Source organism: Sprattus sprattus, assembly GCF_963457725.1.
Source record: "Sprattus sprattus genome assembly, chromosome: 2".
NCBI classification, from domain to species: domain Eukaryota; kingdom Metazoa; phylum Chordata; class Actinopteri; order Clupeiformes; family Clupeidae; genus Sprattus; species Sprattus sprattus.
The window spans coordinates 61,005,137-61,027,592 of NC_137921.1; the positions used below are offsets into that span (position 1 = coordinate 61,005,137).

At 41.5% G+C, this 22,456-nt stretch overlaps 3 protein-coding genes across 4 annotated transcripts in view; 2 read left to right on the forward strand and 1 right to left on the reverse strand.

The window, feature by feature from the left end:
* Nucleotides 1-476: 476 nt before the first annotated feature.
* casp8ap2 (caspase 8 associated protein 2) lies at nt 477-9,396 on the forward strand (the record flags this gene model as incomplete). Its single annotated transcript, XM_080860337.1, has 9 exons — nt 477-522; nt 887-979; nt 1,116-1,222; nt 1,843-1,917; nt 2,274-2,398; nt 2,523-5,467; nt 5,794-8,944; nt 9,075-9,174; nt 9,331-9,396. 9 exons carry the CDS (start codon nt 477-479, stop codon nt 9,394-9,396), a joined length of 6,708 nt encoding a protein of 2,235 aa, XP_080716463.1.
* A 2,024-nt stretch (nt 9,397-11,420) lies between these two features.
* On the forward strand, nt 11,421-12,906 carry gja10b (gap junction protein alpha 10 b; the record flags this gene model as incomplete). The annotated part of the gene is made up of 2 exons (XM_080831829.1): nt 11,421-12,785; nt 12,868-12,906. The coding sequence occupies 2 exons, from the start codon at nt 11,421-11,423 to the stop codon at nt 12,904-12,906; spliced, it is 1,404 nt and encodes a 467-aa protein (XP_080687955.1).
* A 1,785-nt stretch (nt 12,907-14,691) lies between these two features.
* bach2b (BTB and CNC homology 1, basic leucine zipper transcription factor 2b) overlaps nt 14,692-22,456 on the reverse strand; it is a 70,832-nt gene continuing 63,067 nt past the window's right edge. For both annotated transcript variants that reach the window (XM_080860574.1, XM_080860573.1), the window contains exons 4-5: nt 21,482-21,688; nt 14,692-20,011 (exon numbers count right to left, since the gene is read on the reverse strand). In XM_080860574.1, coding sequence (XP_080716700.1) covers nt 19,442-20,011; nt 21,482-21,688 — 777 coding nt within the window. In that variant the 3' untranslated portion in view covers nt 14,692-19,441. The remainder of the gene's footprint in view (nt 20,012-21,481; nt 21,689-22,456) is intronic.

Consider the following 22,456-nt stretch of genomic DNA (forward strand, 5'->3'; position numbering starts at 1 on the left):
GTATTACGTTTGTAGGTTAACATTGCTGACTTGGATGGACAGCTACTTAGCTAGCAGTTTGGTAGCTAATAGGTAGCAGCACTTACATACGTAGTTTTAATCCATTTTCTACTGCCAGTTATGTCTAATCATTGTGGGCAAGCCTACGAATCTTCCGATTTTCCTCAGTACCATAGTACAAGTAATTCAAAATAAAAACACTGTGGAAAACATTCATGAATATGAATGTAACCAAAGCTTCAAAGCAGTCTTGAATTGAAAAGAATGAAAACAAGATTCCAAGTGCTGTAAGAAAAGTTGAATAGCAAAACAATTAGCAAAAAAGGGATATGAATTGAATGCTAACTGTTTCAACTGTCATGTGCTCTAAACCCTAAGCTTTAGATACCCAAGGAGCTGCAAAGACCCCTCATGTTATTCCTTAGAGACCCTATCCTTGGAATTTCCACTTGTGGAAGTGCATAGCCTTATTGATCATGGACGAAATATCAGATCCCATGGCTGGCGACCATGGGAATTCAGGTGGGTCAAATTGGTCTTGCATGTACTTACGATGTCATGAATGTTTTGTGTATAAAAATCAGGTTGGTACATGAATGTTAAATGAATGAATGAATGTAATGATGACGGAATGTTATAATGTTATTATATAACCTGTTTCTTAACACCAGAATGGATATAACTATTGACCTAAATGACAAGACAGCCTGGCATGCCATGGCATCATCCTCATTGCACATTTGTCCTATATTACTATGTCATTAGTTTGTTTATTTTCTTCTAAGAGGCATTCTGGCTCATGAAGGCCTATTATGAAATTAAATTTGTATGAAAATTAGAGGTGTGTAGTTTTGTCTTTTGAGGTAACAATCTGCTTCTGTAACAGATTCGGCATCTGAGACCTTTGTGTACCATGATGAAGATTCAGTGGATATTTACGCAGGCCTGGAGAGTACTCCAGAGAAGCATGGAAATAAAGGCAAGAACCATCCTCCCGCTTTACACAGTTGGTCATTCTGTGTGAGCTCTATGTCTTTGAGGAATTAATACATTTCATTATTGCTCGCCATTTATACAGTACTTTTAAGTTGAAATGTCTCTTGGTACTATTTCAGGGAAGGCATGCAGATCCTCGGCCTCTCCAAGGCAGAGCGAACCTATGGACTTATTTGAAGAAATTATTGTAGAGGAACGTCTTAAGAAGGAGGCATCTTACGATGAGGTTTGAAACATTTTTGCTAAAAACATTTTAGCATTTTATTCACCATGTAATACCTGTATAGTTCTAGAATGTAATTTTGTTGATGTGTGTTTTGCTAATCTATGTAAAAGTGAAGTAGCACTTGCTTAAAGTTCTGTAGGAATTAATTCTTTCTTGCGAAGAGAGAGTGCAATTTGTGTACCATCTCAACCTTTTTTTGCTCTTTGTGATGGAACTGTTTAAATTATATATATATATTTTATATATATTCAGTTTTATCCACTAGTAGGTAATGGGAAAAATCATCACTCCTAATTCTAATCTCTAGATTTATTAACAGGTTTGACTATTAGCTAGTCATGGATTGGGTGTAAATTGGACATTTAGGGTCTAATTCATTGTTAAGTCATCTAGACTAATGAAACAAGTGGGATGGTTTTATGACATTTTTGGAGCTGTGGTTCTCAACTTCAAAATAATTTTTTCATGCATGCAATCTGGCACTTCTTGCCAATTGATAATAGCTTTTTAATTTATTTATTAAAAGATCCCACCACTAACAATTACAGTAGAAAAATAAGAATGAATGGTGGAGCAGTACTATCTGGACCTTTTGTAGATCTTCAAGTTTCTCATTGCAGATGAAAACTAACTTTGTTGAAGCCACAAGTCAGCTACAAGAATTGATCCAGAAGTTGCAACAGCAGGAAACACAGGTTGGTAATGTGCGAAAATACAGTAGTGTAAGATGTATTGGTAAAGACTAGAGACAATCAAAAATGCACACAGTGAACATGATATTTATCAGGGCTGTAAATTGCTAGACATCTCCCAATTTGATAACACAACAATATTTAGTTGCTGTTTCAATATGTATTGTGATTTCTTTCAAAGTATTCGGGTCTTTGGTTAGTGTGTCAACAGTTACAGTGATGATACGATATAGGGTTGGGGTCAGTGATATACTAACCCTCTTTTTTATGACTATAAGAATAGTTTTTGTCCAAAAAAAACTGAATTGATCTTTTACCCCTAATATGTATGGTATGCAAATGTTTTAAATCTTTTTCAGAATGGGACATTACATGCAGAGAATACACTTCTTAAGAAGAATATTTGTGCACTTATCAAAACAGCCAGAAGTGAGATTGGTCGTAAGGATGCAGAGATAAATAGACTCAGGCAAGCATGTTCCACGTGTGTCAGAAACCATACCCATAACTGATGTTTTTGTCTTTTTGACAAAAACTGATTGGTAGTACAATTATTATTTTTCTAGTATATCTGAAATTTGTATTTTCTCTGGACTTGTTCCCTGCAGGACTGGCAGGGGTAAAGGCGGTCTGACTTACCATTGGACTCAGTCCAACCAACACATGAGTCAAGCCTCGACCAGAACAAGCTGTAAAGAAGATGATGGTACAGCATCTGTTCGTGAATCAGGTCATGAAAGAGGGAACTGTGATGTGAAGGATCAGCCAAGGCAAACACCATTCGCACCAGTGAAGGATCAGCCAAGGCAAACACCATTCACACCAGTGAAGGATCAGCCAAGGCAAACACCATTCACACCAGTGAAGGATCAGCCAAGGCAAACACCATTCGCACCAGTGAAGGATCAGCCAAGGCAAACACCATTCGTACCAGTGAAGGATCAGCCAAGGCAAACACCATTCACACCAGTGCTGGATCAGCCAAGGCAAACACCATTCGCACCAGTGCTGGATCAACCAAGGCAAACACCATTCACACCAGTGCTGGATCAGCCAAGGCAAACACCATTCACACCAGTACAGGATCAGCCAAGGCAAACACCATTCACACCAGTGCAGACATCTTCAACACTTTCCACAGCAGAAGTGTCAAGAGCAATGGATTCGAGTGTTGTGCTCCGTGACCATGTTGATAAGCCAGTTAACAATCACATCAGTACCTCAATACCTCTGGTATCCGGAGATGGGCATGTTTCTGATTCTCATCATTTGCTGGGTCATGGACACTCTTATCAAAAGATCACTGTCTCATCTTCAGCAAATGGCAGGCGTCAAAATGAAATGGAATTACAGAAAGACTCACAGATGGCACCATCAGCCACTGAGTCAGAACAGAACCATAGTGAGAGGCATTCTTCCAGGCCCAGTAACAAGCGACTTAATCATTCAACTTCAGACATGTTGATCTCAGGTAAATCCAAAGATCGACCACAAAGCCACAAAAGTCCACCTCCACGTCATAGTTCATCTTCCCCTCACTCGTCCAAAGGATCATCTAAAGACTATTCAGAAGACCTTTGTTTGGCAAGAAGTCGAGTTTCCAGAGAAACGGAAGGTTCTAGCGGCAGACATCGGTCTCGGCATTCCATTCGCTCAGAAAAGTCCCGAGTCTCTTCTCGCCACAGGAGAGATAAAACTCCAACAAGAGACCATCATATAACAGAAGAGAGACGGAAAGAAGACGCCAACAGAGAAAGCGCAAACCCCAGAACAGATAAAAGCAGGGAGCATGAACGCAGGACGGAGAAAGAAAGGTCACGCCGTAATCGAGAATCCACTAGTAAGAATGAGAAGCAGAGGACCAGGGACAGAGTTCTAGAGAGACGGCTTGATGCTACAGAAGGTAAAGTATGCCTGTCCTCTGCCAGACCAGAACATTGCTTAGATTACTCCTCTCGCAAGAAAGACCAGTGGAAGAAAGGTGAAGGTAAAAGGAGACTAATCACAGAAAAGTTGGTGAACACAGCGGACAAAAAAATTAAGGACAATGCAACGTCTGAAAAACGCAGACACTTTCCTTCTCCTGTTGGACAGAGAAATGAAGGGGACTTTCACTGTTCCAACAAAAAGACTGCAAGGGAAGGTGTTGAGACCAAGAAGACTACTGAGAATGGGCACGTGGAAATGAAGGTTGATTCTGATTATACTAGTGATAATGAAAGGGAAAGGGAGAAAGATCTAAACACATGTCAGGCAAATGACACGATGCTAGCTGAAGAAAGCAGTCCCAACAGAAAATTGTCTTTTATGGAAACTCTCAATCTGACACTGTCACCTGTTAAGAAGCCTAATCAGCTTACTGAGTGTGGCACACACAACGGTGAATCGGAGACAGGTGGAGAGCATTCTCCATCATCTTTAGAAAGGACTAATCACAATGACACAGGTGAAGAATTTTATGTCATAGATGAAATTGAGGAATCTGTTGAAGAGATCCATGGGAATGATGACGTGCCGGTGTCTCTGACTCTAGGTGCAGCACAAGTAGACCATGAGGGCTGTGGCAAAACATCTACACAGGAAAGGGAAAACCCTGTGCCTGATTGTACGGAAGTTCCAGTAAGGTCCAGTTCACAAACTGATTTGTTAAAAGCGCATAACGAGAAGGATGATGTAGAATGTATTTTGCCCATTTCAGCAGCTGTCCAGCAGGTTGTGGAAACTACTGAGATTAACGTGAAGTGCTTGATTCCACGCGAAGAGATCAGTGATGTAACTTATTCTGCGTTTTCGACAGCAACTAACTCAGCAGCTGTAACAGAAGACGATACTGCCGCTTCTGTTAGTCCGAATGAGAATCCAGTTCGTGAAATATTTTTGGAAGTTGAAAAAGGCATCACAGATGCTGCAGAGTCAATTACTCCTGCTTGCACTGGAAATTCTGAAGTGAACGGTGAAGACGAAACATCCGATGCCAAAACAACATCCTCTCTGTGTTCTGGGGTGTTACAAGAGGGGCCAGTTTCCATAATAGATTCAGAAATAAGTACAGACAAAGAAATGGCACCTGCTGAAAGCTGTGTTTACATAGATTCTGTATCTAGTACAGTTAACTTGGAGACCTCCCCCTCATGCCCTAGCAGTTGTGTAATTCTTATGGATGTTCCAGAAGATTCAAACGTGGAAACAGGAAGTGCAGAAGAGGTAGCCTCTCCAAGTCCATTGAAGGAACAGTTGAATGAGCTGCCTAAAGTGAGTAGCACTACAAAAAAGGACTCGGAATCGCAAGAAATAGTAGTTGCTAGCTCAAGCGAAACCCCAGCCGAACTAGCAAAGGACTGCGAACCAGATTCAACAGAGGATACAGAGCCCGGCAAAGAGCCCTCTAGCTTTGCTGCACTACCCCAAGATGAGGATTCAATGATGCTCACTCTTAAATCCATCAAACTCATTCCTGAAATCATTAGTCCTCTCACAAGTCCAGTTCGTCAGGTGAAGAAAGCGCAGCCACCGCCTCCTGGGAAGCAACCGCATATCAAAAGTCTCAGTAAGGGTAAGTACAGTGATCAAATATGGTTATGAACTGACCATCGTTGTCCAATTGAAAGATCTTATAAAGTCTCATAAAACCATTTTTACCAGAAGCAAGTGTTGCTGCTGTTGGTGTCTGATTTAACCAAAATGTATGCTGCAGTGTACATGTGTTCTCAAAGGTATATAGTAAACACCAAATGGGGATAACCATAGAGCAATCTGGCCTAATTATGGGTGGGAAGGTGCACCATTTAATACTTCTAAAGTTGACACGTTAAACAGTAATTTATGCATATTTTTTTCTGTATTGTTGCACACTAACATTTTCCACACTTTGCTTTTAAGATCTCCAAAATGCCACTCTGTCTGCCGATACCAGCTCCAGAACTGTGGATGTGAATAAAGAAAATAAAGAACCTGGCTGTTCCATGCCTACTCAGGAAGATTCTGCACCTGCCAATCTTGGCAACAGCGAACACGATGAACTTGAGGAGGGGGAGATTGTCAGCGAATGTGAAAGTGAGGACCCCCCTGTGACTGAGGAGAGTCCCAAGACCTTTAAAGAGATTAAGAAATCTACAACTTCCAAAACTCAACAAAGCCCTCGAACTCGCCGCATGAAAGTGGCTTCCCAGAAAAAGTCTGTGGATTTATACCTGAAGTCCAGCCGTAAAACCACGGTGGCAGTTGCCAACAGAAGTCCTACATGTAAAACCAAGGGGGCAGTTGCAAACAAAAGTCCAACCTGTAAAACCAAGGGAGCAGTTGCAAACAGAAGTCCTTCCTGTAAAACCAAGGGGGCCGTTGCGATCAAAAGTCCTACCTGTAAAACCACAGGGGCCATTGCGAAGAGAAGTCCTTCCTGTAAAACCACAGGGGCCGTTGCGAAGAGAAGTCCTACCTGTAAAACCAAGGGGGCCGTTATGATCAGAAGTCCTACCTGTAAAACCACAGGGGCAGTTATGAACAGAAGTCCTACCTGTAAAACCAAGGGGGCCGTTATGATCAGAAGTCCTACCTGTAAAACCACAGGGGCAGTTACGAACAGAAGTCCTAGCTGTAAAACCAAGGGGGCCGTTATGATCAGAAGTCCTACCTGTAAAACCACAGGGGCAGTTACGAACAGAAGTCCTAGCTGTAAAACCACAGGGGCAGTTACGAACAGAAGCCCTACCTGTAAAACCAAGGTAGGCGTTGCGAACAGAAGTCCTTCCTGTAAAACCACTGGGGCCATTGCGAAGAGAAGTCCTACCTGTAAAACCAAGGGGGCAGTTGCCAACAGAAGTCCTACCTGTAAAAGGCGCTTTAAAACTGTTCCTCCACCTGACCCCAAAACCTTGCCACCTTCATCCACCACTGTGGAGGAAATCATGAACATGTTTAAAGTCATTCGGTCCCAACTGAGAAGAAAATATATGAAGCTTCATAAAAGCTTTCCCGTGAAGACCTTCAATTCTGTCATTGAAATGTCTAATTTGTCTTTTACAGACTTGGTCAGTAGTTTAAACTTTAATACATTGTGTGGCCAAGAGGATGATGTTAAAGCCAAGTTGAAAAACATAATTATTAATGTAATGAACAAAGTAGCTAACAATGGAATTGTCAACCGTATTTTTGAACAAAACTCAGACAACCTAAAGGCAAAGTTGTGGTCTTTTGTGGACGGGCAACTTGACTTCTTATTTAAGGAGATTCAGATGACTCTTGCGAGTACATCCAAGCAATTAGATAACAAACAAACGTCACTTAGAGAAAATAATGTTGAGAATCCTGAGAAAAAGACCAAAGTAGAAAAGCCCCAAGAAAAGTCTCCCTCAGGAAGTGGCAATACAGCAAAGAGGCAGCAGGAGGAGGTTTCAGTAAGGAAAGCCAAAGAGGCCCCCTTAATATCAACACCATGCCCTATTCGAAAGCCTTCATACCAGACTGGACTTGGAAGTAGAGGAAAGAATCTAAAGATGAATACTGAGGAAACCGATGAAGAACCACATGCATCTGGGTCCACTCAAGAGATTGCGCACCCTACATCTGAGGGAGCGCCAATGGTCAAGTCAGTAGACAAAGTTAACGCCTACGTTCGTCGACTATCACACTCTGGGTCAATGCTGGACAAGTCTGAGTTTGAACTTCTCACTGAACAACAAACATCCAGCTTAACATTTAATTTGGTCTCAGATTCCCAGATGGGAGATATTTTTAAGAGTCTCCTACAAGGTTCTGATCTACTGGAAAGCAGTGTTTCACTTGGTGACAATCAAAGCTGGCTTTTAGGCACACCTAAAAAAGAGCTATCCTCTGAAAGGAATTTCCTAACAGGATTAATGACACCTTCCAAATTTGGTACACCTCCCAAGCTTATGGCAGCATGGGCTTCCATCTCACCATGCAAGTTAGCCTCACCAAATCCTAAAGTTCAAATGCCCCCGAATCCCGCAGCATTAGACGAAAGTTGCCTCTTAGAGACTCCTTCCAGTCCTGTTCCTAATAGACCATCACAAACAACTGCTGTGAGTTCGCGAAGAACATATTCCATTTTGGCTGAAGACTTGGCTGTCTCTCTTACCATGCCTTCACCTCTGAAAACAGACAGCCACCTGAGCTTTTTGCACCCAGTCAACGAGGATCCGATGCCTACCCCAGAGGAAGTCCTAAATGCTCATTTCAGTGAGGATGCGGTTCTAGAATGCGAGGATGCTACAGAGCATGACATTCATCTGTCGCTTGACACTGATAACTCCAGCTGTGAGTCAAGTGCTGGACGTACCTGGGAAAACACGGAACCAAAACTATTTCATTTCAAGCCTCATGTGCCTATGCAGGCAGTGGTGAGCGAGAGGTCCAACGATCACTTTATTGTCAAAATAAGACATACATCCGCACTTAGTGCTATAGTCCCCTCTCCCTTAGCTGGTCAGGAAGTTCTCCTAGATTCAGCAGAAGGTCCAGCAATCCTGGCTGCTGTCAGAGACCCTGTCAGCTCAACAGGACAAGACCACTGGGTTTCTGAAGAATGTGAAATGGAAAACTCAGGATCAGAAGGTACACCAACCGAAATAGCCACATCATCTGACAAAGATGACACTTGTGGATCAACAGTCTCAAAGTTGAATTTGCCAGAAATGTCTGTTGAGCCAACTGAAGTTCAGCAAAGTCAAGCCGAGGCAGATGAGTCTGCGGGTAAGGATGTGGAGATCAGTGGCCCTCTTGAGAGTGGCACCACTGGCCAGGTGAGAAGAAAGAGGAAAAAGCACCACACAGGGCCAAAAGCCAAACAGGCCAAAACTGAAGTGACCCCAGTCAAACATCACAAGAGAAAACACAAGAAGAAGACGAAAAAGAACACAGAGCGGAAGATGAAGTCCAAATTGAGGAAAAAAAGCAAGACCCAATCTCCAGCCCCAGCCCAATCCCCAGTCTCACCTCAGCTCTCTCCCAGAAGTCTGTCTGCTAAGAATGTGATCAGGAAACGTGGTGAGGTGGTGGTGACGTGGACAAGGTGAGTTTTATTTATTAACCTGTTTAATCCTATTTACTTTTGAAGCTTTAAATGTTTTTTTTTCTTGTGTGTGGTTTTTATATTTTGCGAATGGGCTAGCCCATTAAAAAAATTGCTTTGGTTTTGGCAGGGAGGAAGACCGTGACATACTCCTTGAATTGAAGATGAAAGGACCGTCCAGGAGTACATTCTCTACTTTATCAGAAAAGATGAACAAATCCCCATCCCAGGTATTTCCCTACACTGTATTCTGTTCGAGAGCTTTTGTGGGAGGCTGTCACAGACAATTGGATGTTTGTGTCCATGAATTATGTGGTTAGTATTTAACAGCAGCCACATGAATATATTGGTTGTTCTCTGAGCACTCTCTCCCTCTCCTGTCATAGATCGCAGAGAGGTTTGCCCAGCTGATGAAGCTCTTCAAGAAGAAAGGAAAGATGGACAGCCCGTAGAACGAGACCTCCGACTGTGATGCTGTAGCTGAAACATTTTTATGCTGCTCAAGGACAATGCACTTTCAAAGTAGACAAAGAGACAGATTTGTTGCCTGTTGTGCAAAAAATATTGATGAGAGGCGAAGAATAAGTGCAGGTGTGATTTTGGCTTAAGGGCTTTTTTTTTTTTTTTTTTAACACTTTTATGTATTTGCCATTTTAAATCAACATTTCAGTTGAACTGATTTGGAATGGACTATTTGCTATTAAAATACCATGCAGAGCAGTTTGCTTTTCATGTCTCGCTTCTCCCCATGATCTTTGTAAGAAAGGTGGGATCTTTTTTCAAAAGGAAACATCCCCATGGACAGATATGATACAGTGAACAGCATTTATGTGCAGAAACTGAAATTGACTTTAAACCAGTTGTGCTGGAGACGTTCTATTTTTCTACGACATTGTCACATATTTAAGAGACTAAGGACTAGGATTCGACTTGAACAGCCCTGTGTTGGTTGACATTTCATAAACGTGTGATCTTGAAGTGCAGATGGCCTTGCATTGTTTTGCAAGCTCAATAAAGTACATAGATGGGCAGGATTGGTTAAAGCATTGTTCAGTTCAGGTTGTCCATTGTTGCTTGAAAGATTTTTTTGTCATGCTTGTGATTTCAGGTCAAGTGCCTGTGTGAATGTGAGTGTATATAGTGATGTTCTGTTGTGTGTATATACTGTATTGACTTTTGTTTTGCTTTTGATTTCATATTAATGATATTGGGATTTCACTATGAGAATATTTCTTAAAGAATCCCAGCCTTAAGGTATCTTTACTGTATATGATGTACATTTGTGCAAGGTCCTTTTTTCTTTTTAAATAAAGATTATTTATTTAAACAGCTGGTGTGGCTCTAGTTTTGCTACGCATTAACCCGTTATTTGTATTAATGTCAGTAAGGGCTTTGTCCATTCAGAAGAGTACATATTGAGGACACAGCCAGAAGCAGTGTTAACCTCATGTCACCCGTTTTTTTCTACCCAACATAGACAGACTAGTTCCTGTTGACAGACATTTTCGACCCATCCCTCTGAAGTCTAATGACGATGCAAAAATGATCAATTGGTAAAAAGTATAAACTAATTTTGAGTCAGCAACCTTAAATGTGAATCATGCACCACCAAAGAAAAAGCTTTATAATTCAAAAGCGATGTGCTGACAGATATATATGACAAAACATCTTTAGAGAAATGAACCTTCCGAAAGCAAAATCTGATTATCTGCTGTTTTCAGAAAAAAAATATTTATTGTTCTGAAAGCACATTGCTTTACTCTTCTGTTATGTCATAAATAGACTAGCAAAACCCGAAATAGCACACCAAACAGTTGACTTTGAAATCGGACATGACTTATTGATTCTTTCGTCTGCACTTCTGGTCTAGATGTTGTGATGTTTGCATTTTGTAAGTAGAAGCAGTATGCATTACCACAGACATATCAAATACAAAGTAATCTCCTAAGAATTGTTTATTCACTTAAACATGTTCAGCAACAAGCCAGGCTTCACACTTGGTTTATTGATGTCTAGACCTGGGCCAAAGGGGGTTGTTGGCATTGTTGCTAACATGTTATTTTCAGTCCCCTGCTGTCAACAGTTGCGTAGTACACTTGCCTAAGGCCATTGTCCAGTCACTAGCAGATCAATGGGTGCGTTTTATGAGTTTGCTGTGCAACAGACTCCAAATTCATTCACCAGAGATGTCGAGACAAGGATCATTTCTCTTCGAGGATCATTTTCTCCTTCATACAAACGGAATATGTAAGACTGTAGTGATTGTTTGATCAGAATTTATTATGCTTGGATTCTTCAAACATAGACGTTTGTTAATACATCTTTGAAGTAAGTTCCTTGTTTTCTTTTTCTTTTAATTCTTGATAATTTACTGGTATTACAGCCTAATTTAAGTTTACACAATGATGATATGCTGTTGTGATGTACTTATGAACAAAATATTGAATTCTAACATCTAGGATATGTGACAAAGACGATGGGGGATTGGAACCTGCTGGGGAGCATCTTAGAGGAGGTCCATGTACACTCCACCATTGTGGGGAAAATCTGGCTCACCATCCTCTTCATCTTCCGAATGCTTGTTCTTGGTGTGGCTGCTGAGGACGTGTGGGACGATGAGCAGAGTGAATTTGTTTGCAACACAGAACAGCCTGGATGCAAGAATGTGTGCTACGACCAGGCATTCCCCATCTCCCTTATAAGATACTGGGTATTACAGATCATTTTTGTGTCGTCACCCTCCCTGGTGTACATGGGACATGCCTTGTATCGTCTGCGGACTCTGGAGAAGGAGCGACACAAGAAGAAAATCCTGCTGAAGCTGGAGCTGGAGATGACTGAAGGTCTGGCGGAGGAGCACAGGCGGGTGGAGCGAGAGCTGAAGAAGCTGGAGGAGCAGAAGAAGGTGAGGAAAGCTCCACTCCGCGGCTCCTTGCTGCGGACATATGTTTTCCATATCTTGACCAGATCAGTTGTTGAGGTTGGTTTCTTAGTTGGGCAGTATTCCCTTTATGGTATTGGCTTGAAGCCATTATACAAGTGTGAGAGGTTACCCTGCCCAAACACCGTGGATTGCTTTGTGTCGCGGCCAACTGAGAAGAACATTTTCATGATCTTTATGTTGGTCATTTCGGGCGTTTCCCTGTTTCTGAATCTACTGGAGATATTTCACCTTGGGGTGAAAAAGATTAAACAAGGCATATATGGCGGCAAAGGCCTGGATGAGGACAGCATATGCAGGTCTAAGAAAAACTCAATGGTCCAGCAGGTGTGTATCCTGTCCAACTCCTCTCCTCAGAAACTGATCCATGTGACTCATTCAACCAGCGCAGTCGTACCAGATGGCCGAGTGGAGTCGAGTTCACCCTTTAGACTCCCTCAGCCCAGGCAGGAGGTGAACAACAATGACATCCCCAATGGCTCTGACCATAACGCCAGACAGAGTCGCCTGCCCAGTCATGCCGACCTCCCTGCTCTGAGACAGCTAGGTGCCACGGAGCGGCGTCTCACGCTTGATACTCGGCAGGCGTCATGCAGCAGTGATGATTCTAACGGGCCCAAGGGCTTAGCACCCTCCAGACGCGTGGCACCGCCGCAACGGGCCATACGCAAGCCGAGCCGGGTCAGCATTTTGAGCGAGGACCTGAGTGATTCTCCAGACAGTGCCAACATTCCCGCTGCAAGAAAAATGAGTTTCATGTCACGCGGGCTCTCTCTCTCTGAGAGTCCTTCTGACAGCCCTGATTCGAAGGCAGGCTCTGATGCTGAGGCCAAACGGATCGCTGAAGGGGAGAGTCCACCTGCAACGCCGCCCCCTGCCAGTGGAAGAAGAATGTCAATGGCAAGTACAGAAATCCAGGACTACTTTGTTGTTTGTTTGAAAGCTTGTGACAAGTGTTCTAATAGGTGTTCTGTCTTTTCAGAGTATGATTCTGGAACTGTCTTCAATCATGAAAAAATGAGCTCGGACTGGGGCAGCAGACACAGCAGACTGGGCTGTCCACAGATGCCAGCAGCGAGCCACGCTTTTCTACCACCCTCTGCTTAACTGCATAATTATTGACAGATTTGTTCTGCATGAGCTGTTAAATCTTTGCTGTGATGAAGCTGGCATTTGTAGAGCTAATTACATAACGCTGGTCAATATTCTCTAATACACATTTTAGAATGTGTGTATGTACTACCATATAATTCCAATGATGAACTATACCATTTTTTTAACATAGCATTTATGAATAATTTGTGATATTTGCACATATAGTATTGGGTTCAAAGAGCTCAGAAATTGTTGTTATTCTCAAAGAATGGATTTAGAGAGTTCCCCCCCCAAAAAAATGTCATAACCAAAAAAAGATCACATGAGCACAAACTATCTATGCTGAATGCCATCTATTTAATTCAAAAAATGTTTTAGTGGACTTAATTGCATTTATCAGTTGATAATGGAAATCAAAGGGGAATTTAAGGGCTTTGCTGGTATTGTGTTATTTTTGATATAGAAAATATCCATGTTTTCATTGAAAAAAGGCTTTACAAATTAAGTTCCAGGCTTTGACAAAGCCTTGTATAAAATACAAATTTATCATGAGGCTACATGTTTTTTTTTTTTTCTTGTTTTCTTTTTTTTACTTAATCTCTGTTTTTTATCTGAGTGCCTGTTCCCCTTGGAATTCTCAAACACCAGCTGTTTCCAACCAAACTTATATTGGAATTACAAAGTTCAAGGATATTCAACTGAGGAACAACTGAGGCTAAACTGGCACCAGAATTCTCATCATCACTGAATCTCCCTCCCATCCCCGAATGGACTAAAACTTTTTTTTTCTCACATTTAGAAGTGATGTAGCATTTTTCAGTAGCTTGATTGCAAATGGCTTTATAGCTCTCAGAAACCAATGTTCCAGGATACTGATCATTTGAAATAAAAGAGTAGATGTTGACAAAGGGAAAAGCTTCGTTTGAGGTATGTGATAGCCATGCGGACTCATTGCTATTTTGTACCCTCAGGATATCTATTGGTCTTTCCTGATTGCTTTTAAAATAAAATGTTGTGCTTTTATGAAGACGTATTATTTACTAAATGTAAAGCTGCAAATCTGCTAGATTTGTCTAGCTGTCATTTAAAAAAAAAAAACACTTGTATTACTTTCTAGTTTTATTATACTTTTAGTGAAAATGCCTATTGACAATGAAAATAACCACATGCAAGAATGGTACTTAATCTCGGAGTATTATCTGCAAACCTACAGGTTAGGCCATTTAAAGCAACGGCTAACCAAAGCTGCCCTACACATTATTGAACAACTAATATTTAACAAGCAAGCATGCCAACCGACAGCCTGTGAAAAGTGAGTTTGGTTTCTGTTGCTATTAAGTTTCATTCCTGTTGTTACTCCTAGGTGTGGGCCTTTTAGGTATTTACTCACTAGTTGGATCAACTCCTTATTGCTGCGTAATATGCTGTTGGTTGCATATGACGTTACGTTTGTGATTCAAAACAGACTTGAGACTTGTGTCTGTTCTATTTCTTTTGAGTTCATTTCATGTCGGGTACTTGTCAGATGACACATGACTGCGTCTTACACTGAAATGTCAATCATTGTCCATCAATGTGCATTCATTTAGCCTTAATTTAATGTCAATAAGTCATTATGTTATGTCTGAGTGCAATAGTATATAGCAGATATTGGACACAAAACAATATACATGATATGTTTCTTTATTTCATAAACAGAAATGGTGTCTAGACAAAAATCTGTCATTTATATAACACTAGCAATTGAAATGCATGAAAATGAGTTTTGCACAATACCATATGTACAATGGTTGTTAAGTCATTTAATTCATTAGGGTCATGTAGCCTTTAGAAATTAAAAAGGTAAAAACTCTTAGTAGAGAATAAGCAAATTACAGCTATCTCAAATTGACAATATTAACACAAAACAGTCTCCTAGAAACACGAGAGAATAAAACAACTGTGACTACGTGCCGAAGAGCTATTACATTAAAAATGATGCACCAAAACCTACCTAAGACAATAATCCATATAATTTGTGTAAAAAGCATGTAGAAAAACACCTGATGCAGTTTGCTGATACAGTCATTGACCAGTTATGAGAGGTATGAAGGATTTCACAGGTAGATAAGTGTGACAAAGTCCGCTCTGTAGACCCGGGGGAGGGGGGCCCCTGGCCCTGCATACACTCACTTCACTTGAATGTGAACTATGGCCTCTGCAAGTTCTAAGGCAAATATTGGAGGTGCACTTGTATCCATGTAACTCGGAACCATCCCCATTAGTTGAGAAGATGACTTGAGGGAACGCATAGTTATCAACGGGGTTTTTTTTTTGTTTTTTTTCCATTTCATCTCATTTCTCATTTGAAAATGTGAAAAAACCCTGCTACCCTATCCATCAAATTGAAGCTAGCTTTTTTTCTATATACATGGAAAATACCATAAACATGAAGTGACACCTTTTTGTAAACATTTTGCTTTTCTTTTACTTCTCAAAATGATCTCCTTTGTATTCAGTCTGGATACCATCATCTTATAAAGTTGAGCAAATTGTGTAAAAGGCAAGATTTCATCATCTGTGAAAAGAGGAACCTTTGGAGAGCCAGTGTAAATGTTTCAGAGAAGCAGCCAAAAACAAACAAACAGATTGACATTGATATTAAAAGCTTGTAAAAAAAATGTTAGAGGGCTTTGTACATCTTTGTACTTTTACTTTCCAACACAGACCATGAATCTTGGTCGAATACAGAAACCATTATCCATATGAGAAAGTGATTGGTCTACAATGCATTTCCTATAGTCCAGCCAAATTGCGAGGTTAAAAAGCTTAGCTTCTGTCAATTATAACAGAAAACATTTCATTATTAAGTGAAATATCACAAAAGATTTAAAGAGTCTCCAGCCCTTCTTGAGGTTTTTACTTAAAAAAAAAAGGGTTGTGTTTTGCATTGAAGATACTTAAACAAAAAAAGCTTCTCAGAAATCTATATACAAAGACAAAGCAAGTATTTGAAAAAGTCAGAAACATAGAAAACAAAACAACACAAACTAGCTTCTAGCATACAGACTCTGATCTAGTAGGCTATCTGAATGGAGAAAGAAGAACCTGTTGGCACCCTGAGACAATTTACAAGAGCAACTGGTGATTGTGATTAAAAAAAAACCTCGGTGAGTTGACTTGAGTTAGTTTATGAGTGACTGAAATGATTGCAAAGAAAAGCTTATTTGATGCATGGGATTCTGATGACCCAGAAGAGGAATCACCCTTCACCACTGAGACAGACTAAGGACAGGCATGCTGTGGCTGCTACAGTCTAAGCATCCTGAATCCACATGCAGTAATCATTAGCTTGTGTGTGCTCAGCAGCACACTCGACAACAGAAAAAAGCATGAGATACAATCCAACAAAAAGTGATGCACCAAATAACGCAAACATTTAAGCTCTAATAGGAGAACATAGAATTTCTGATTTTTTCTGATGTTTATGCAAGATATACTTTTCTTTCGAAAAGTCACATTTTCCATCCAAAACTGTAAGGTAGACATAGACATATTCCAAAAGGTACTCATTGTGTGCTTGTCTTGTGGAACTGGCTCGTCCACATTTCCTTTGTACAATAAACTAAAAAGGTAACTTTATAGGGATGACTTGCATATGTTTTACACCAGTGTCCACTTGGACCCATCTAGCTTGAATTCTTTGTTTGGTACCTGTGTACAATTCTTCTGAAATGGTATATATTTTACATTGTAATGGTATAAAGAGAATCTTACACCAAGAAAAGCAGAAGAGAAAAATAAGAACCACACTGAAAACAACAATTATTACTAGCAATTACAATAGCTCTAGACTTCAACTCTCTAACTGAGCGGATTTTGTCCAACATGTATTTTAATGGGTGATTGTGTGCATGTTTTTATGTGTGTGTGTGTGTGTCTGTGTGAGCATGTTCGTGAACGTGTTTACACGTGCATGTGTTAGGGGATCATTTAGTTAAGATGGGGGTCCAAGGAAAATTCTTTGGACTGTCTGATTAATAAATACACACCAACAGATGTACATACTCAACCAACTACTGCTATTTAAAAAAAGCTCTTGGGGTTAAAAGCTCAAGCATTTTTTTACTTCGTCAACACTGAGAGGGTCTAGCGGAGTTGTATCAGTAGGGTTGTGAATGTGTTCATTGGCACATACAGTAATCATACTTACATGCACCTGCATTGAGAAATACTGTTACTGTAAAAGGGCATTGCATTTGTGCACATTTGTGTCGGGGAGTTTAACTAACTATTCGCCTGATAATGCAAGTTATTGTTGAACAAATAGGCTTTGAGGACGAATGGTCTTTGATCATTGAAGACGAGGTCAAGCTCGAGATAAAGCTAACTAGCTGAAAACTACCTACATCCAGAGGCAAAAGGAAACAAGACAAACAATATAAAATATACAAGCAGCATGCAATCCCACTGGAAATAGATCTCTACTAAATATACAATAAGGGCAAACATAGGACTGTCACACTCCATCCACCTCCAGTTGTGTTCACATGTAGAATTCTCCATTAGCTTATTAGATTATTATTAAAAAAAAAACATGATTAGAACACTCCCTCATATTGTGTTTGCATTCCTTTTTCTCTTATTATAGACCTGGTTGTATTTTTGGAAATTACGCTAGTCTTCAGGGTAAATCTAATTTAAATAATTTGTTTCGAGGAGCACTTTTAAGTGCCAATGTAAGTGCTGCTTTTTCAGACTTTTCTCAGGGTCCTGAAAGTGAGATGGCCCTGTGTGAAGTGCTAGCTAGGTTTGAGTGCGATGCCTGATGCTGAAGAGTGGCAGGACTAAGAACAATCAATAAAGGAAGTGTCTCACACAACTATTTAAACGTTGTGAGTCTCTTTAACTGTGTATATCAAACTATACGTCCCTCTGCTAGATAAAAAGGTATCCACAACCCTTGACAACATCAAAACATAACACTGAAGAAATAAAGTAAAAAAGTGGCTGAGAGTTTCACTATTAAATCTTTAAATACTGATAAAAACACAGAAAGGCTGTGACTCTTCACATTTAAAGAGGTTGCCAGGTTTAGACCTATACCGCCTGAGTCACGGATTATATACACGCTTTTTTCTTTTTACACAGTCCTCATCAACCTCCAAGGGGCCTGACAATTTAAATGTGTGTGGGCCTGGGGGGTATGTGCATATGGTAAAAGTGGTGGTGACAGTGTGTGTGTGTGTGTGTGTGTGTGTGTGTGTGTGTGTGTGTGTGTGTGTGTGTGTGTGTGTGTGTGTGTGTGTGTGTGTGTGTGTGTGTGTGTAAATACATGTGTGGGTGCACTTGAGTGCATGCTTGTGACGGGCTGATTTCCTGAGTTTAAGAGCACCCACCTTCACGGGGATTTGACTTTAGACAGGAAACAGCAGAGCAAAATGACTTCCCTTGGTAAAAAGGTGCTTGCTATAACCCCAGAGAGAAACAAAACAGCTAAACCTTGACCTGTACAACATTACTGACAGCCACCATGCTCCATACTATATACACAACACTTTCTGCTAAGCAAGCACTTACACATAACCATTAAAAACATCCAAATACAAGGGTATTGCTGATGTGTAGAGACATAGCTATTAAACCACATGTCAAATCTTTCGGTTTCTGTCTTTTTGAGTCTTTTAGTTCATTTCAGTGCTGTAGAAGGCAAAGGAGGAATGTTTAGATACAACCATCTGTACATAAAAGTGTAGCAGTACAGAAACAGTAAAAATGAGCGACGCAGAAGACGTTTTTTGCATATGAACATTTACAGCTGAGCTGCTGTAAGAAGAATCTTTCATGTACAGAATCTGTATCCTTATTTTTCATGAATAATATTGAACATTCAGAATACTTCCTGAGTTTGAATTGTGTGACGAGGGCCACCGTGAGAATGAGAACATCAAAGAGAGAAGAGGGAAGATAGAAGAAAAGGAGGGGAAGACAGAACATGAGAAAGATAGAGAGAGAGAGAGAGAGAGAGAGAGGGAGAGAGAGAGGGATAGACAGAGAGAGAGAAGAAGACAGCGGCTGCTAGGTCCATAGAGGTTTGTGTTTGAGATGCGGTCAGTGCCCATCCCTGCTTTGAATGGACTGTAATACATCGAGAGCAGCATTGCCACTGCAGAGGTCATTGGCGGGGAAAGGTGTAGCACCGTTGTGAGAGCTGGGTGAGAATTCACAACCATTCTGTCATGGTTAGAATAGAGAAAAACCTGGACAACAGTATTGCTGCAGTTAAGACAACTGTAGTGTCAACCTTTCAAGGACATTAAAAGACATAAATACTAACAAAACAAAATAAATGTTTCAAATAAGAACACTGGCAGAGGCTGACCACTGTAACAACCCTATTCCGCAAAGGGTGTGTCAAAAAATTCATTTAACTAAATAAAAAATATGAACAAAACAAAACAAAGGACAGATAACCACCAGCACTAGGAAGAGTCTTTCCTAGGCTGTTCTTCGGTGGTACATTTATCAGTCATTTCTTGACAAAAATCTACTGTCACCGTCTGGTTGCACTGTTCCAACGAGGACAACCCTGACTCATGGAAGGCTGCAGCTGTCTTGGTGATGGAGTCCGGACCCTTCCTCCCGTTCCCAACCATCCCCTTCGCACTATTGCCAGCCACCAGACTCCACTGGCCTGTGCCTGGCTCGCCTTCCGAGGGCCCCGGTGACTTGTGGAACTGGAGCTCAGGTGTGGTGGAGCGGGAGTTGGTGGTGAGGTCAATGCTGGTGGAGACGCCGGCAGTAGAGGCTGGGCCAGTGGGTGTGGTGGCGGCGGTGCTGTTGCTGGCAGTGCTGTTGGGGTTGGGGGTGGAGTTGGATGCGGGCGTGGCATTGCCAGGCCGCAGCACGGGGCAGTAGCGGCGCACCTGCTCAGGACTCAGCTGCACGTCCTTGTAGACCTCCTGAGACAGGCAGGAGAAGTTCTCCCACAGCTCTCCCATGCAGGCCTTCAGCTGGTTCCTCTCCGTCAGCAGCTTGTCCTTCTCATTGACCTGTGGACACGCGACACAAACACACAATCACAAAACGGAAGAGAGAGAGAGAATGCACACACATTAACATATGGAGACAAAGAGAGAGGGAGAGGGAGAGAGAGAGAGAGAGAGAGAGAGAGAGAGGAGGGTGGGGCAGGGGCTTCACAAGAACAAGGAACGGAATGACAAAAGATAAAGCAGTAATCTGACAAGGAATTCTTATATTCTATGAACCCATTAGATGGGATTCAGATCCCACTTCACTACTAGATATTCCTGTAGCCCTGGGGTTTAAAAACACTGTACTTCCAATATCTCTACTGTATTTGATCAGGATTTCACAGCACCAGCAGACATTTTCACACGGACACACAATGTGTATCCACACGCATGTACACTCAGTGATATCAACAAGCACATCATGACAGTGGCAGAGGAACAGGATTGATTGTGTTATATAGGTCATGCTACAGCTGTGTGCACACAAACATATTCTATGGGCACGCCTCTGAGGAGACATTTCCCGCAAACACAGTTACACTCGACCCTGACACGTAAGGCCCACTTTTACAAAACATGCTCCATCCCAAAAACATTCTGTCTGGGTGCCTATTTTTGTACAATTTACTTTTCGCATGATGCTTTTAGTCCTGAGAGGATTCTGGAGCCTCTGGTTTGCGAGGCTTCAAGCCCTCATGTCTGAAGAGAGAAAACTGAAAAGTGAAGAGAGAGGAACACTGGGGCTGTCAGGAGCCAGGAGCCAGGAGCGGAGCAGCTCATCTATCTGCTGCATTTCCGCTGAGAGAAGCATGAGATCATATCTGGGATAGCTGGCAGACTTCAAAGTGCTGGCTGTCAAGCTCTCTGTGGTAAAGCACTGGAGCAGTGGTGACGTGACACATCAAAGAGCCGAGCGCGAGAGTCACGCCAGCGTGGAAACAGCAGGCGGCCCAGCGCGGCAGCCTGTGGTGCTGCCATGGAAACTCGGTGCGAGTAGGGCGGTGAGTGGTGGTCTAAGGGGGGTAGAGGGCCCAAGTGTAGGGCTGTGTGACTCTTCAATTAGCCAGCCTGTGACTACACCATGACACTACACCAAGCAGCTAATTATACGGGGGAGTTCTTTATCTGAAGTATATATAAATATACAATGTTACATATTTAAGAGTCTTGAACATGTATGAGACACCTTTTAAAATTTGTATGATGAAAAGTGTATGGGATTGGTAGATAGCGCTTGAATAAACATACAATAGCTCTGCGCGGTGTTGTTTAGGCCATACATGGCAATTTTCTTGATTAAATATCTCACAAATACAATCTCAAACAATGTGTTTTAATCATTTAAAACAAAACTGTTTTAAATTTGTACAGGAAATTGGCCACCTCATAACGGAAATCATGTGTTTGCAATTATAGCTCTCTCTATGAGTGAATTGTGTGCATTTCATTTTCATAGACGATATATTAAGAGGGTGACAAATGACGTACCAGTTTACGAATTTCGCACTCCAAGTTTAAGATGCAGTCCAGTTTCCTCTTTCGGCAGCGCTGTGCTGCAATACGGTTCTTGCTCCGGCGCCGGACGTCGTGGATGAACTCCAGCTGCTCTGAGGTCAGTTTGTGCATTTTTACCATCATTTGGAAGTCATTCCTTGGAAGATTTGTGATTTGATCGACAGGAAAGGGAAGCTTGATCTGTAGAGAGAAACAAAAGTGATGAATGGATACGTAATCTCAATCTTTCTTCTACCTTTGCGTTACCTTAATCTGCCACTAGGTGGAGCACACAGACTCCTTAAGAAGAAGTCGCAGCCACTTCGTCTTTGCCTCCAACGATCACCAGTCTCAAAGGTGAAGGGGAAGGTGAAGGAAATCACCATCTGCCCATTTGACAGGAGCAGTTTTGAAGAGCCAAGGACAGCAATAGGCTGCCACACACATCTTTTGTGGCTGGCGATTGATCGGGGGCTTAGAAACAGTATGTAAATCTATATTGCCAACATACAGAAGGTTCACAATCTGTTCATAAATGTGACACATGCCTTTCTTTTTATCTTTTATTGGCTTTTTACACACACAAACACACTCTCTGTCTAACTGTCTATCTGTCTCTCTGCCTTTCTCTCTCTCCCCCTCCATTTATTTGAGACAAATACCCCCTTACAAAAGCAATAATATACATAGTGAGGTCTGGATAAAGAAATTAAATATAAAAGCTTGGCGGCCTTGTTTCGGAGTCCCTCATTGTTAATCCCAGGTTTGATGACATTATCTAGAAGATGCACATTTGATTCCTTTTTTGTCTTTGTTTTTTTTACCACCAGATTCCCCCCGGTGCTGGCACGTGTTCATATAGCCACATAACACGCTGATACTCCAACAATATCTACATGCACCAGGACCCTATAGCTTCAGGGAGAGAGAGAGAGAGAGAGAGAGAGAGAGAGAGAGAGAGAGGGGGAG